The sequence below is a fragment of the Anabas testudineus genome, chromosome 6 (genome assembly GCF_900324465.2).
Source record: "Anabas testudineus chromosome 6, fAnaTes1.2, whole genome shotgun sequence".
In the NCBI taxonomy this organism is placed as follows: domain Eukaryota; kingdom Metazoa; phylum Chordata; class Actinopteri; order Anabantiformes; family Anabantidae; genus Anabas; species Anabas testudineus.
The window spans coordinates 10,047,782-10,065,342 of NC_046615.1; the positions used below are offsets into that span (position 1 = coordinate 10,047,782).

The 17,561-nt window shown below is 40.0% G+C and overlaps 1 protein-coding gene and 1 pseudogene across 2 annotated transcripts in view; both read right to left on the bottom strand.

The window, feature by feature from the left end:
• Positions 1 to 19: 19 nt before the first annotated feature.
• The window catches only part of ces2b (carboxylesterase 2b), a 32,182-nt gene continuing 14,640 nt past the window's right edge, over positions 20 to 17,561 (bottom strand). Inside the window, exons 15-27 of one of the 2 annotated variants that reach the window (XM_026365139.2) lie at positions 17,288 to 17,463; positions 13,470 to 13,662; positions 13,247 to 13,385; positions 12,875 to 13,008; positions 12,573 to 12,726; positions 12,369 to 12,473; positions 12,178 to 12,276; positions 11,947 to 12,090; positions 11,760 to 11,837; positions 938 to 1,085; positions 703 to 852; positions 530 to 602; positions 20 to 281 (exon numbers count right to left, since the gene is read on the bottom strand). In XM_026365139.2, coding sequence (XP_026220924.1) covers positions 95 to 281; positions 530 to 602; positions 703 to 852; positions 938 to 1,085; positions 11,760 to 11,837; positions 11,947 to 12,090; positions 12,178 to 12,276; positions 12,369 to 12,473; positions 12,573 to 12,726; positions 12,875 to 13,008; positions 13,247 to 13,385; positions 13,470 to 13,662; positions 17,288 to 17,463 — 1,780 coding nt within the window. In that variant the 3' untranslated portion in view covers positions 20 to 94. Of the gene's footprint in view, positions 282 to 529; positions 603 to 702; positions 853 to 937; positions 1,086 to 10,639; positions 10,873 to 11,117; positions 11,191 to 11,290; positions 11,441 to 11,525; positions 11,674 to 11,759; positions 11,838 to 11,946; positions 12,091 to 12,177; positions 12,277 to 12,368; positions 12,474 to 12,572; positions 12,727 to 12,874; positions 13,009 to 13,246; positions 13,386 to 13,469; positions 13,663 to 17,287; positions 17,464 to 17,561 lie in introns of those variants that run through there. The other variant, XM_033326021.1, reaches the window with a different exon arrangement.
• Positions 4,551 to 10,490, bottom strand: LOC113165537 (annotated as a pseudogene).

The following is a 17,561-nucleotide window of genomic DNA, read 5'->3' on the forward strand; positions in this document are numbered from 1 at the left end:
ACAAAAACAAACAGAAAGATAGTTTTCAACATTTTCTTTACTTCACATTAGAGGACAGATCATGAACAGAACAGAGAAAGAAGTGTCGACTGTTCTACAGCTCGCGGCGCTCCATCTTCTCTTGATGTTGCTTGACCTTCCCTGGAAGTGTCTGAGTCAGGAAGACAAACCGGTCCTTCTTCAGATGGTGACCAGTTACCTGCTGCTTCAAACCAATTGCCAGATACTCTTCTCCTGCTCCGTACTTTGGCCAGTGGACAAGGCCGTCCCCATTCGGAGACCTACACACACACAGACATAGACACAAGTTATGAACTTGTTGTTAACTAAGTGGATCTTATCTCCATGTCCAGTAATAATGAAAAGTTTGGAGTTACTTAGAAATGTCCTTGTTTTGAGGATTGAAAAAAAATAAAAAGAATCTAAGGAAACAGTTTGATGTTATTTTACTCAGCTCCTCTTTCAATGACAAGGACATTTCTAAGTGAGGCCTAACTTTTAAATGCTCATTCTGAAAGGTCGTTCTTACCCTGTGCGAGCAAAGTTTCCCCAGTAGCTCATCATGATTTTACTTAACTTTTCCTCCTCCTCAGGACATGAATCTGAAGTAAAGATAATATGTTGAAACATTTTATGTTCTGTGACTCTCAAAGACGAACCAGCTATCTGGTGCTGAAACATGATTTTATAAATTTCACTTACCAGGTAATTTTACATGAGTAGTTGTGAAACAGAATCCTAATACTGTAAAAAGTTCATCTCCATGGTCAGTCTTAACAAAGCTTGGCCTTTTTTCCTGAAGGAATTTGGGAGGGTGCTGGTACTCATACAGGTATACAGGAGCACCTGCATCTATAAAAGACAAATGAAAGTTATGTGTCTTGTTAATTAAAGCATGTTTGTCTAAATATATTTGAATTGTAATATATAAAAATACCTCTGTGGAAATTAGCAACTTTAATGGCTGGAATCACAAACATCATGTCTCCAAGCATCTGAGTGAATCCGTCTCTGTTTTTCACACGGTCTTCACCAGTTCCGATATATTCATCAATCATCAAATCTCTGATTATTGCATGTTTGGGCTTAAAAAAATGAGTAATACATCTGTCAGAGAAACTTGAGGATAATAAAAACAGTAATACTGAAATGTCAGACAGTAAGTGTCTTACATCAGAGAAGAAAGCAGACAGCAGCTTTGTGACCTCTTCCCGATCGAGTCCCTCAGTCCAGTTTGGAGGAGCGAAGAGCTAATAGAAAACACAATAACACCTGACCTTTTCAAATATGCACACACGGTCTCACCGCACATGTTAGTTTCAGTCAAATATTAGTAAGAGGATTCATTCATACTTACATGAGCAAGTAACCAGCCCACTTCATCATTATTCACACCAGTGATGAATGGAACAGTGTGAAGTTGATGTTGATTCAACAGCTCATTCACAGGTTTTGTCAGGAAGTGTCCATCAATATTTACAGAATATAGCAATTTTTGATCCTTGAAAAATGTAATTGTAATAATGTTAAAACAGAGACACATAAAACACAGAACACAGAAATTAAATACCGGCTGTCTCACCTTCACAATATTCACAATAGTATCAATATCGAGGTTCCTCAAGCAATCAGCAATCTTCTCTGTGCTTTCAAGGCTACAGCCAGATATATTTGCCACCATCTGAGAGCAGATATGAAAGATTCATCTTAACAGTTTGGAAAACAAATGTTGCTGTTGTGACTTTTTAATGTTCTGTATGAAATAAGCAGTGATAATTAACCTGAGTCAATGGAAGATGATTGTTTGACACCAGTATATCCATTGCACCAGTACCACTCTCAGAAATAGCCTGGTGGAACAGGCCTTCAGACAAAGGTGAGAGAAGCTGTGGGTTCAAGCAACAGAAAAAAGGTTTTTGTGGGTGATGTGATTTTAGTTGTGTAAGAAAGTAAATTTATTTATTTATCTGCTAATTCACTCTTACCAGTAAGGACACGCTCACTCCACCAGCAGACTCCCCAAATATGGTAACTAAATCTGGATCTCCCCCAAAGTTGTGAATGTGCTGCTGGATCCACTTCAGAGCTTGGACCTGGTCCAACAATCCCAAATTTCCTGGCATGTGTTCATCTCCAGTGCTGGATCAAACATACAGTTACAGTGTACCAGGTTATTTTACACCAGCTGATCAGAAAGGGACACTTGTTGATTAGACTGATTAAAGGTAACTGGACATAATCATAGTATCTTTATTCTAACTGTGCATAGTCAATTGAGGGATCTGACCTGAGGAATCCCAGAAGTCCCAAGCGGTACTGGATCAAAACCACCACCACATCCTGATAAGCAGCCAGGGCAGATCCATCATATATTGAAGCTGATCCCATAGTAAAACCTCCACCGTGGATCCAAACCATGACCTGGTAAGTTAATAATAAACCTTGATTTCATTCACCAAGCATAAAAAGCATTGTCAATGTATTCTCACTGGGATCACCTCATAACTTCAACCTGACTAATATCTGAAGCTGATCCATTTGTAATCTGTTCTGGTTCTGAATATGTGCATAATTCTTCATATTGTCATTATGTACTGTTTTAATAGTCAAATCATTTTCTCCAGGAACATGATTCAAGGTTCTTACTGGGAGTTTGGCATCATGAGCTCTGTTTGCAGGAGTGTAAATGTTGAGGTAGAGACAGTCTTCTGAAATGTCTGGAATTACTACTGATATATTAAGTTTTTCAGCAAGATCCATTGTTTGCTCTTTGTGTTGAACACACCTGAAAAAGAGAAAATGTGATAAATGAGTTGTGAACATGGCTGCTCTCTGTGCAACATTTGAACAATATGGATGGATGTCTTACATGGGGGGCTGCTGGGTGGCATCTTTCACTCCCTCCCATCCCTCTACAGGTTGAGGTGCAGCCAATCTCAGAGCAGGGCCCACAGGGGGTTTGGCAAATGGGACACCCAGGTAGGCATAGACCCCAGTCTCTTTCCCCTTCACACTCACATACTGACCTCTCAGGCTCCCGAGCTTTGTGTGAACTTCAGGTGCTGTCAGGATATAAGAACTGAATCAGAATCACAACATAACACTGAACAAATCAACATCAATTCAGTTTGAACTAAAGCTAAGTAGCAAATATAACTCTTCCAAACATGCAGCATCCAGCTGAAGTGTGATTTATGATTACACAATGGTCTGCATGCTACTTTACAAGTTCCCTGGCTACCTGTGAAATCCTGCTTTGTGCGTTACCTCACCTGGACTCTTGTCTCTGGAAGACAGGTGTCTATGGTGGGTATCTGACAGACAGTCAGTATATATAAAACCCAAGTCCATATTTCTGAACTTGCCTTTGAATTATGTTGTCATTTGCTTTGTCTTTGGTTTAATTTGCTAACTAACCAGCACTTTTAACAAGACACTTAACTGAGAAGCATCTATAGTTTTTGTTGACATGAAACATTTTACATCACTTTTGTTATATTTCCATACGTTGTACTTTTAATTTTTTCAGTAGTTGCAAGTGTTTTCTCTAAGTCCCTTTGGGTAACCAAACTAGATTACTTCCTAGTAGCGTTGCTGTAGTTCAACTTCTCCTAGTGTGAAGAAACTAATACTTTGCAATACTATGCTTTCAAAGTAGCTTCTCCAACACTGACAATAATAAATAATTAGTAAACATTTTGTTGTAACACTCTAACAAACATTATGGTAACATAAATTATAGCTGCCTACATTACTGATATAAGTCTTTGATAAATTAGTTAAACTCTTACAGAAAACACACCTGATTGAACTTTGACACAGAGACTGAAGTGATGTAATATAACTGATGATTTTAATCAACAATTGAATGCAGTGATTCTTATTTTCTAGTTAGCTACCTGCATCTATGCTATGCTATCAGCATGAATCTGAAAAATTCAATGTCACAATGAACTTCAAATACAGTCAGATTTTTCCTTTTGGACCCAAAGTATCACCGGCAGTTACAGAACTTACCATGTTTGTCTGCAGCAACACAGAAGAATAAAACAGACGTCAAGGTGAAAAACATTAGTTTTGCTCTGAACTTCATGGTGATCTCAGTGCAAGGTTTGCAAAGAAAATGTCGCTTCCTCTAAAGTTTTACTGTAACTTAAGTAATGCTGTGACTGACTCAGCACAGCAGAGCGACTTACAGAAAGTAAACACCCATTCACTCCCACCTGTTCTATTTGCCAACATAGTTTTTTTTTCTCTTGAAGGTTCAAAGTCATTTGTCTGTCTGATAGGTGCATTTTCAACTCATCTGACCATTGTGAAAATACATAGATTACTGACTTGAAAAACTCTAATAGCATATTGTTATTTAACATAGTTAAAAGTGGGTTACAACTGATTTGTTTGCACTAAACACACACAGAAGCTCTGTCGCAGGCTGCAACCAAACATGATCATGACCACACTGAGCATAATAATGAGCATAGCTGTTATCACACATGGACAAAAGATCATTCTCCACAAAGTGAATTAGGACTTTTTGCTTTTGCCAAAGGTTTGAGCAGAAAAACCAATGTGTTGCAATTTATTGCTATTTAATGGATTATGCGCACCAGAAACACCTCTGATCATAGTCTCCAGAAGCAAATTCTAAGATGTAAATGACACATAGTCTAATTTAATGAAATGTATAATCAGACATCAAGGTAGTAGTATCAATTACATTGTTGCTCACATTTGAAAATAGTTTGCCAAAGTTAGTGTTAGCAAATGTTACACAGTTATTAAGATCACAAAATCAAACAGACAGTTTTGAACATTTTCTTTACTTCACATTAGAGATGAATTGAATTGAACAGAACAGAGAAAGAAGTGTCGACTGTTCTACAGCCCGCTGCGCTCCATCTTCTCTTGATGTTGCTTGACCTTCTCTGGAAGTGTCTGAGTCAGTAGGACAAACCGGTCCTTCTTCAGATGGTGACCAGTTACCTGCTGCTTCAAATCAATTGCCAGATATTCTTCTCCTGCTTCGTACTTTGGCCAGTGGACAAGGCCGTCCCCATTCGGAGACCTACACACACAGACATACACACAAGCTATGAAGTTGTTTTTAACCAAGTGGATCTTAAGTACATGTCCACTAAACTTGAAAAGGTTGGAGTTACTTAGAGATGTCTTTGTTTTGAGAATTGAAAAAAATAAAAAGAATCTGAGGAAACAGTTTGATGTTATTTTACTCAGCTCCTCTTTCAAAAACAAGGACATTTCTAAGTGAGGCCAAAATTTTAAATGCTCATTCTGAAAGGTCGTTCTTACCCTGTGCGAGCAAAGTTTCCCCAGTAGCTCATCATGATTTTACTTAACTTTTCCTCCTCCTCAGGACATGAATCTGAAGTAAAGATAATATGTTGAAGCATTTTGTGTTCCATTAATCTCAAAGACGAACCAGATATCTGGTGCTGAAACATGATTTTTATAAATTTCACTTACCAGGTAATTTTACATGAGTAGTTGTGAAACAGAATCCCAATACTGCAAAAAGTTCATCTTCATGGTCAGTCTTAAGAAAGCTTGGCCTTTTTTCCTGCAGGAACTTGGGAGGGTGCTGGTACTCATACAGGTATACAGGAGCACCTGCATCTATAACAGACAATTGAAAGTTATGTGGCGAAGAACTAATAGAAAACACAGTAACACCTGACCTATTCAAATATGCACACATGCTCTCAACCTATTTGAATTTCAGTTCAGAAATATTAGTAAAAAGATGCCTTCATACTTACATCTACAATTAACCAGCCCGCTTCATCATTATTCACACCAGTGATGAATGGAACAGTGTGAAGTTGATGTTGACTCAACAGCTCATCCACAGGTTTTGTCAGGAAGTGTCCATCGATATTTGCAGAATAGTGCAATTTTTTATCCTTGAAAAAAATTAATTGTAACAATATTACAACAGAGACATGTAAAACATTACACAGAAAACAAAAATTAAATACCGGCTCTCTCACCTTCACAATATTCACAATAGTATCAATATCAAGGTTCCTCATGCAATCAGCAATCTTCTCTGTGCTTTCAAGGCCACAGCCAGATGTATTTGCCACCATCTGAGAGCAGATATGAAAGATTCATCTTAACAGTTTGGAAAACAAATGTTACTGTTGTGACTTTTTATTGTAAGTAAGCAGTGATGATTAACCTGAGTCAATTGCAGAGGATTGTTTGACACTACTATACCCATTTCAGCAGTACCACTCTCAGAAATAGCACGGTGGAACAGGCCTTCAGACAACGGTGAGAGAAGCTGTGGATTCAAGCAACAGAAAAAGGTTTTTGTGGGTAATGTGATTTTTAGTTGTGTAAGAAAGTAAATTTATTTATTTATCTGCTTATTCACTCTTACCAGTAAAGACACGCTCACTCCACCAGCAGACTCCCCAAATATGGTAACTAAATCTGGATCTCCCCCAAAGTTGTGAATGTGCTGCTGGATCCACTTCAGAGCTTGGACCTGGTCCAACAATCCCAAATTTCCTGGCATGTGTTCATCTCCAGTGCTGGATCAAACATACAGTTACAGTGTACCAGGTTATTTTACACCAGCTGATCAGAAAGGGACACTTGTTGATTAGACTGATTAAAGGTAACTGGACATAATCATAGTATCTTTATTCTAACTGTGCTTAGTCAATTGAGCGATCTGACCTGAGGAAGCCCAGAAGTCCCAAGCGGTACTGGATCAAAACCACCACCACATCCTGATAAGCAGCCAGAGCAGATCCATCATATATTGAAGCTGATCCCATAGTATACCCTCCACCGTGGATCCAAACCATGACCTGGCAAATTAATGATAAACCTTGATAAACCTTGATTTCATTCACCAAGTATAAAAAGCATTGTAAATGTATTCTCACTGGGATCACCTCATAACTTACACAACACAACAACCTAATTGAATTCTGAAGCTGATTCATTTGCAATCTCGCTCTGAATATGTGAATAATTCTTCACATTGTCATCATGTATTGTTTTAAGACAATAATTTTCTCCAGGAACATGATTCAAGGTTCTTACTGGGAGTTTGGCATCATGAGCTCTGTTTGCAGGAGTGTAAATGTTGACGTAGAGACAGTCTTCTGAAATGTCTGGAATTACTACTGATAAATGAAGTTTTTCAGCAAGATCTAACATATCCTGTTTGTGTTGAACACACCTGAAAAAGAGAAAATGTGATAAATGAGTTGTGAACATGGCTGCTCTCTGTGCAACATTTGAACAATATGGATGGATGTCTTACATGGGAGGCTGCTGGGTGGCATCTTTCACTCCCTCCCATCCCTCTACAGGTTGAGGTGCAGCCAATCTCAGAGCAGGGCCCACAGGGGGTTTGGCAAATGGGACACCCAGGTAGGCATGGACCCCAGTCTCTTTCCCCTTCACACTCACATACTGACCTCTCAGGCTCCCGAGCTTTGTGTGAACTTCAGGTGCTGTCAGGATATAAGAACTGAATCAGAATCACAACATAACACCGAACAAATCAACATCAATTCAGTTTGAACTAAAGCTAAGTAGCAAATATAACTCTTCTAAACATGCAGCATACAGCTGAAGTGTGATTTATGATTACACAATGGTCTGCATGCTACTATACAAGTTCCCTGGGTATCTGTGAAATCCTGCTTTGTGCGTTACCTCACCTGGACTTTAGTCTCTGGAAGACAGGCGTCTATGGTGGGTATCTGACAGACAGTCAGTATATATAAAACCCAAGTCCATATTTCTGAACTTGTCTTTGAATGGTGTTATTTGCTTTGTCTTTGGTTTAATTTGCTAACTAACCAGCACTTTTAACAAGACACTTAACTGAGTAGCATTTATAGTTTTTGCTAACATGAAACATTTTACATCACTTTTGTTATATTTTCATACATTGTAATTTGTATTTTTTTTCTTCAGTAGTTGCAGGTGTCCCAAAGTCCCTTTGGGTAACTAAACTAGATTACTTCCTAGTAGCATTGCTGTAGTTCAACCTCTCTTAGTGTGAAGTAAGGGATACTTTGCAAAGCTATGCTTTCAAAGTAGCTTCTCCAACACTGACAATAATTAATAATTAAACATATTTTTCTGTTGCTACACTAAAACAAACATTATAAAAACATAAATTATAGCCACCTACATTAGATATTAGTCTTAGATTAGTTGAACTCTTACAGAAAACACACCCTGATTGAACTTTGACACAGTGGCTGTGGCTCAACAGGTAGAGCAGTTGACTGCCCATCACAAGATTGGTGGTTCGATTCCCAGCAGCCACGTCACATGCCAAAGTGTTCAGGAGCAAGATACTGAACCCCATGTTGTCCCCGGTGAGTCCGCCAACGGTGTGTGAGTGTGCATGTGAATGAGATGCATTGTAAAGCCCTTAGTATCAGCTAGTTAGAAAAGTGACAAAATAGATGATTTTAACCAACAACTGAATGCAATGATTCTTATTTTCTAGTTAGCTGCATCGGCATAAACCTGAAAAATTCGATGTCACAACGAACTTCAAATACAGTCAGATTTTTCCTTTTGGACCCAAAGTATCACCGGCAGTTACAGAACTTACCATGTTTGTCTGCAGCAACACAGAAGAATAAAACAGACGTCAAGGTGAAAAACATTAGTTTTGCTCTGAACTTCATGGTGATCTCAGTGCAAGGTTTGCAAAGAAAATGTCGCCTCCTCTGAAATCTCACTGTAATTTAAGTAAAGCTGTGAATGACTCAGCTATTGAAAGTGACTTACAGAAACACCCATTCACTCCCACCCGTTTTAATTGCCAACATATTTTTTTCTCTTGAAGGTTCAAAGTTATTTGTCTGTCTCATTGGTCCGTTTTAGACTGATCTGACCACACTGGAAATACATAGATTACTGACATGAAAATTTCTAATAGCACATTGTTATTAAACAAAGTTAAAAGCGGGTTACAACTGGTTTGTTTGCACTAAGCAAACAGACACAGAAGCTCTGACACAGGCTGCACCCATATATAACCCCTAGTAGGCTTATGCCCTACCCTGGCTATCAGAATCTACACTGCTAAACCTGGCTGAGCATCTAAGATATCTGTTCTGTGTTTTCTACTGAGTTTTAGGCACAGTGTGATTCAGTTCCCTTCAGTTACTCAGATTCAAGCTTCTCTGTGTTCATTAATCACTAGGTTCGGTAAGGAGACTGGCAGTAGCAACTCTACACAGTGAAAAGACCTCCATCCCACTAGGAACCAACACATACACACTTATAAACTGGCAAAGGGAACGTATTTAGAAAATGTAACATTAATAATAAAAGTGACAAAACAAAAGAAACTTCTTTTAGATCACTAACTAAAAATCAGATGTTCAAACTAAATGATTAGAAAATAATCAACACAACATAAACAAATAAAGTTATTGTCAAGTCAACCCAAATATTCAGTTGTCAGTTCTTATTGTTCTTTTCTCATGTTCCTTAAATATGTTCCTTAATCCTTGTGGCATGATCCTTTAACGCTCTCACTGAGTTGCATTCATTTCAGTATTCAGCCAAAATTATATCCGAGATATCAAATGGGAAAAAAAAAAATAGAGTGAAAGGGTGAATTTCCCTCGAAGTGAGTCCCTTTTAATTTGATTCCTACCACCGCCTTGGAGTCCTGATGAGAAGACTGCAGCTCCACGACAGCAGAAGAAATGTCCCTCAAAAAACAAAAACAAAACAGCCTGCACACAAGTGTGCAGAACAATTATTAAGAGTCCAAACACCTTACTTCAGCCTCCAAAAGCTTTTAAATAAAATACAATACTACAATAAAATATATACATAAAATAAAACACAGCTGTCACGTTTCATTTTCTTTACCAAATTCACAACAAACACATCTAGTCTAACCATTTTCACATCACATATTATAATTCTGACACATAAAATAGATGTTACATGTCTTGAGTTACAGTAGCTGCTAAACATGTAGCAGTCACTTAGCTTGTAGGCCTCAATTAGCCAGCAGAACTTAGCAGCTAATGAGTTTATTTAAACAATACAAACACTTCGTCTAACACCAAAAGTCTCATATCCTGACAGGTTTTACTTTGAAATGTATTCGAAAGAACAAAACACACACTTTAGCTCTGCTACAATAAAGTTACCTGTGCTAACCAGCTAGTTTGAAGCTAACTCACCAGGATAATCCACTTAATTAAGAGGAACGACCGTTGGGTTTTTTATTTCTCTCGTCTCTTTCATTTCAGGTACATCCACTAACTCTCTCACTGGCAGCTCCAGCTCTATTGACTCTAGTGCAGCAAATGTCCAGTCAAGAATGTCCTACTTAACTTTTACAACTTTTAACTATGTTTTTTCCTGCTCACACACCTGTCTGAGTGCAGTGGTCTGCTACAGTCCTGGAGTAGAAACTTCAATGTGCGCAGTCTCCCAGAGACCTGTTCATGATGCGTTTAAGAACACTGTGTACTTCAGAACTCTAAAATAATAACATGGGTTACACATACATGATCATGACCACACTGAGCATAATAGAGTTCCACAGGTTTTAAGAACAAAAACTCAAACAGACAGTTTTGAACATTTTCTTTACTTCACATTAGAGATGAATTGAAGAGAACAGAACAGAGAAAGAAGCGTCGACTGTTCTACAGCTCGCGGCGCTCCATCTTCTCTTGATGTTGCTTGACCTTCTCTGGAAGTGTCTGAGTCAGGAAGACAAACCGGTCCTTCTTCAGATGCTGACCAGTTACCTGCTGCTTCAAATCAATTGCCAGATACTCTTCTCCTGCTTCGTACTTTGGCCAGTGGACAAGGCCGTCCCCATTCGGAGACCTACGCACACAGACATACACACAAGCTATGAAGTTGTTGTTAACCAAGTGGATCTTAACTTCATGTCCACTTAACTTGAAAAGGTTGGAGTTACTTAGAGATGTCTTTGTTTTGAGAATTGAAAAAAATAAAAAGAATCTGAGGAAACAGTTTGATGTTATTTTACTCAGCTCCTCTTTCAAAAACAAGGACATTTCTAAGTGAGGCCAAAATTTTAAATGCTCATTCTGAAAGGTCGTTCTTACCCTGTGCGAGCAAAGTTTCCCCAGTAGCTCATCATGATTTTACTTAACTTTTCCTCCTCCTCAGGACATGAATCTGAAGTAAAGATAATATGTTGAAGCATTTTGTGTTCCATTAATCTCAAGGATGACCCAGCTATCTGGTGCTGAAACATGATTTTATAAATTTCACTTACCAGGTAATTTTACATGAGTAGTTGTGAAACAGAATCCTAATACTGTAAAAAGTTCATCTCCATGGTCAGTCTTAACAAAGCTTGGCCTTTTTTCCTGCAGGAACTTGGGAGGGTGCTGGTACTCATACAGGTATACAGGAGCACCTGCATCTATAACAGACAAATGGAAGTTATGTGTCTTATTAATGAGTGCAAGTTTGTCTAAATATATGTGAATTGTAATATATAAAAATACCTCTGTGGAAATTAGCAACTTTAATGGCTGGAATGACAAAAAAAAAGTCCCCAAGTATCTGTGTGAATCCTTCTCTGTTTTTCACACGATCTTCACCAGTTCCAATATATTCATCGATCAGCAAATCTCTGATGATTTCATCTTTGGGCTTTAAAAATGAGTGATACATCTGTCAGAGAAACTTGAGGATAATAAAAACAGTAATACTGAAGTGTCAGACAGTAAGTGTCTTACATCAGGGAAGAAAGCAGACAGCAGCTTTGTGACCTCTTCCCGATCGAGTCCCTCAGTCCAGTTTGGAGGAGCGAAGAACTATTTGAAAACACAATAACACCTGACCTTTTCAAATATGCACACATGCTCTCACCGCACATGAATTTCACTTAAAAAAATATTAGTAAAAAGATGCCTTCATACTTACATCTACAATTAACCAGCCCGCTTCATCATTATTCACACCAGTGATGAATGGAACAGTGTGAAGTTGATGTTGACTCAACAGCTCATCCACAGGTTTTGTCAGGAAGTGTCCATCAATATTTGCAGAATAGTGCAATTTTTTATCCTTGAAAAAAATTTATTGTAACAATATTACAACAGAGACACGTAAAACATTACACAGAAAACAAAAATTAAATACCGGCTCTCTCACCTTCACAATATTCACAATAGTATCAATATCAAGGTTCCTCATGCAATCAGCAATCTTCTCTGTGCTTTCAAGGCTACAGCCAGATATATTTGCCACCATCTGAGAGCAGATATGAAGGATTCATCTCAACAGTTTGGAAAATAAATGTTACTGTTGTGACTTTTTAATGTAAGTAAGCAGTGATGATTAACCTGAGTCAATTGCAGAGGATTGTTTGACACTACTATACCCATTTCAGCAGTACCACTCTCAGAAATAGCACGGTGGAACAGGCCTTCAGACAACGGTGAGAGAAGCTGTGGATTCAAGCAACAGAAAAAAAGTTTTTGTGGGTAATGTGATTTAAGTTGTGTAAGACAGTACATTTCTTTATTTATCTGCTAATTCACTCTTACCAGTAAGGACACGCTCACTCCACCAGCAGACTCCCCAAATATGGTAACTAAATCTGGATCTCCCCCAAAGTTGTGAATGTGCTGCTGGATCCACTTCAGAGCTTGGACCTGGTCCAACAATCCCAAATTTCCTGGCATGTGTTCATCTCCAGTGCTTGATCAAACATACAGTTACAGTGTACCAGGTTATTTTACACCAGCTGATCAGAAATGCACACATGCCGATCAGACAGATTAAAGGTAATTGGACATAATCATAGTATCTTTATTCTAAGTGTGCTTAGTCAATTGAGCGATCTGACCTGAGGAAGCCCAGAAGTCCCAAGCGGTACTGGATCAAAACCACCACCACATCCTGATAAGCAGCCAGAGCAGATCCATCATATATTGAAGCTGATCCCATAGTATACCCTCCACCGTGGATCCAAACCATGACCTGGTAAGTTAATAATCAATCTTGATAAACCTTGATTTCATTCACCAAGTATAAAAAGCATTGTAAATGTATTCTCACTGGGATCACCTCATAACTTACACAACACAACAACCTAACTGAATTCTGAAGCTGATTCATTTGCAGTCTGGTTCTGAATATGTGCATAATTCTTCACATTGTCATTATGTATTGTTTTAAGACAATAATTTTCTCCAGCAACATGATTCAAGGTTCTTACTGGGAGTTTGGCATCATGAGCTCTGTTTGCAGGAGTGTAAATGTTGACGTAGAGACAGTCTTCTGAAATGTCTGGAATTACTACTGATAAATGAAGTTTTTCAGCAAGATCTAACATATCCTGTTTGTGTTGAACACACCTGAAAAAGAGAAAATGTGATAAATGAGTTGTGAACATGGCTGCTCTCTGTGCAACATTTGAACAATATGGATGGATGTCTTACATGAGAGGCTGCTGGGTGGCATCTTTCACTCCCTCCCATCCCTCTAAAGGTTGAGGTGCAGCCAATCTCAGAGCAGGGCCCACAGGGGGCTTGGCAAATGGGACACCCAGGTAGGCATGGACCCCAGTCTCTTTCCCCTTCACACTCACATACTGACCTCTCAGGCTCCCGAGCTTTGTGTGAACTTCAGGTGCTGTCAGGATATAAGAACTGAATCAGAATCACAACATAATACTGAACAAATCCACATCAATTCAGTTTGAACTAAAACTAAGTAGAGAATATAACTCTTCCAAACATGCAGCATCCAGCTGAAGTGTGATTTATGATTACACAATTGTCTGCATGCTACTTTACAAGTTCCCTGGCTATCTGTGAAATCCTGCTTTGCGCGTTACCTCACCTGGACTCTAGTCTCTGGAAGACAGTCAGTATATATAAAACCCAAGTTGATATTTCTGAACTTGTCTTTGAATGGTGTTATTTGCTTTGTCTTTGGTTTAATCTGCTAACTAACTGGCACTTTTAACAAGACACTTAACTGAGTAGCATAGCGATTTTACATCACTTTTGTTATATTTTCATATGTTGTACTTTTAGTTTCTTCAGTAGTTTAAAGTTTTTTCTCCAAGTACCTTTGGGTAACCAAACTAGATTGCTTCCTAGTAGTGTTGATGTAGTTCAACGTCTCTTAAAGATAAAGATAAAGATAAACTTTATTGTCATTGCAACATCGTACAACGTGCCAACCAGTCTTTGCCATATATACAAAGAAAAGAAAGAATTTAAAAAAGAACAAAAAACAAACAAAACAAAAACAAAAAACAAAAAACAGAATAAATAATCAGAGACAGTCAAAAAGACAAAATAAGACCCAAACAACCATCAAGTAAACAAAAGAACCTCACATTGTGCTCCAGACCAGCTCTCACTCCCACAAGTGAGCATACTGTCACAGTTAATGTACTAGTATCTATAGTCCGTTCTTTACAGTGTTTAATGTAGTTATTGCTATGGGAAAAAAGCTTTTCTTGAATCTGTCAGTCCTAGTTTTGATTGACCTGAACCTTCTCCCTGATGGCAGCAGTTCAAAGAGTGTCCAGGGTGTGTAGTGTCCCTGAGAATGATTTGAGCTTTTTTAGGCAGCGGGAACTGTGAAGTTCTTCTAGAGGGAGGAGAGGGCAACCGGTGATCCTCTGTGCTGTTTTGATCACTCTCTGGAGAGCTTTCCTCTGAGCCACTGTGTATCTGCTGAACCACACAGAAACACAGTATGTGAGGATGCTCTCAATAGAGCATTGCTAAAAGGACACCAGCAGTCTTTGGGAGATGTTGTTCTTCCTAAGTACCCTTAAGAAGTTCCTAAGTACCCTTAGGAAGTGCAGTCTCTGCTGGGCCTTTCTTATCAGCTCAGAGGTGTGTACTCCCCAGGTTAAATACTCCTCTATGTGGACCCCTAAGAAGCGGAAGTCTGATACCCTCTTCACACAGTCCCCACTGATCTACAGTGGAGGGACCTCAGTTTTCGTCCTCTTGAAGTCAATGACAACCTCTTTTGTCTTAGAGGTGTTAAGGAGCAGATTGTTCTCCCTGCACCACATCGTCAACTGTTCCACCTCGTCTCTGTAGGCAGACTCATCCCCCCCTGAGATGAGTCCCACCACTGTGGTATCATCTGCGAACTTGACGATAGTGTTGCTGTGGTGAGCAGGAGTACAGTCATAGGTGTAGAGTGTAGAGCAGGGGGCTCAGCACACAGCCCTGTGGGGAGCCAGTGCTGAGACTAAGGACCTTGGAGGTGTGTGGGCCCACTCTCACCCTCTGACTGCGATCAGGGAGGAAGCTCTTGATCCCAGAGCAGGTGGAGTATGAAAGTCCTAGGTCCAACAGTTTGTTTCATAGTTTGTGGGGAAGAATTGTGTTAAATGCAGAGCTATAATCCACAAAGAGCATCCGCACATAGTTCCCCTGCTGCTCCAGGTGGGAAAGTGCTGTGTGGAGGGCAGTGGGTATGGCATCCTCTGTGGATCTGTTCGCCCTGTACTCAAACTGGTGTGGGTCGAAGGATGGTGGGAGTAGTGAAGTGATGTGACCCCTTACCAGTTTTTCAAAGCACTTCATCACCACTGGGGTGAGTGCAACTGGCCGGTAGTCATTGAGGCTGCTGATGTGCATTTTCTTGGGCAGGGGGACTATAGTGGAGGACTTCAGGCACGGTGGGACAGTAGACCGGGTCAGAGACAGGTTGAAAATCCTGGTGAAGACTCCAGCCAGCTGGTCCACACAGTCCTTCAGTACTCGCCGAGAGACGCCATCTGGACCAACAGCCTTCCTTGAGTTGACAGACCTCAGTACTCCCCTCACCTCGTGCTCCTTCACTGTGAGGCTGAGCCGACTGTGGGCTGCAGGATGTGGATGTGTGGTTGTGTCTGGTTGCTCTACCTCGAAGTGGGTGAAGAAAAGGTTCAGCTCCTCCATCAACGAAGAGTCGCCTTTCGGCGGCAGAGAGGGTCGTCCTATAGTTAGTCAGATGCTGGACTCTCTGCCACACCTCCCTGCTGTTGTTGCTGTCCAGGAAGCCTTCAATCCTCCTCTTATAATCCAGTTTAGGCTTCCTGATGCCACTCTTCAGGTTGGCTCATGTCGAGCTGTAGAGAGCCCTGCCGCCAGACCTGAAGGCAGGTCCTCTCCCTCAGTAGCCGCTGGACCTCCCGGTTCATCCAAGGCTTCCTGTTAGGGTACACCCTGATGTGCTTGTCCCCAGTAACAGTGTCCATGCAGTTCTTAATGTAACATAGCACACTGTCCGTGAACACCTCCAGGTCTGGATCTTCAAAGACGTCCCAGTTGGTCCTCTCAAAACAGTCCTGCAGCTGCTGAGTGGCATCATCAGGCCATGTTTTTGCAATTTATGAGATTGTAAGAGCAGTTTTATTAAGGGGGGCGTATGCAGGGATTAAAAGCAGAGACACGTGGTCAGACTGGCCCAGGTGAGGTAGTGGTCTGGCCATATAGCCTAGCTTAATGTTTGTGTAGACCTTGTACAGAATATTTGCTTCTCTGGTAGTACACTTAACATGCTGGTGGAGATTAGGAAGCACTGGCTTTAGGTCCGTGTGGTCAGAATCCCCTGCTATGATGTGCACAGCATCGGGATACCTGCTCAACTGCCTGCTAATGCTGCCGTGTAAATGTCTGATAGCCGAGTTAGCATTAGTATCCAGTGGAATGTAAACAGCAGTGACCATGACAGCAGTGAACACAGAAGAATAAAACAGACGTCAAGGTGAAAAACATTAGTTTTGCTCTGAACTTGATGGTGATCTCAGTGCAAGGTTTGCAAAGAAAATGTCGCTTCCTCTGAAACCTCACTGTAAATTAAGTAATGCTGTGAATGACTCAGCTATTTAAAGTGACTTAAAGAAAGTAAACACCAATTCACTCCCACCTGTTTTATTTGCAAACAAAGTTTTTTTTTTCAACGTAATTTGTCTGTCTCATTTGTGCGTTTTAAACTCATCTGGACACACTGGAAATACATAGATTACTGACTTGAAAAACTCTAATAGCATATTGTTATTTAACATAGTTAAAGGTGCATTGCAACTGGTTTGTTTGCACTAAACAAACAGACACAGAAGCTCTGTCGCAGGCTGCAACCAAACATGATCATGACCACACTGAGCATAATAGAGTTCCACAGGTTTTTAAGAACATAAACTCAAACAGACAGTTTTGAACATTTTCTTTACTTCACATTAGAGATGAATTGAAGAGAACAGAACAGAGAAAGAAGCGTCGACTGCTCTAAAACTCACTGCGCTCCATCTTCTCTTGATGTTGCTTGACCTTCTCTGGAAGTGTCTGAGTCAGGAAGACAAACCGGTCCTTCTTCAGATGCTGACCAGTTACCTGCTGCTTCAAATCAATTGCCAGATATTCTTCTCCTGCTTCGTACTTTGGCCAGTGGACAAGGCCGTCCCCATTCGGAGACCTACACACACACAGACATACACACAAGCTATGAAGTTGTTGTTAACTTAGTCCCTGATGTCAGAATGACAACTACAGGTGACAGAGCCTTTTCAGTTA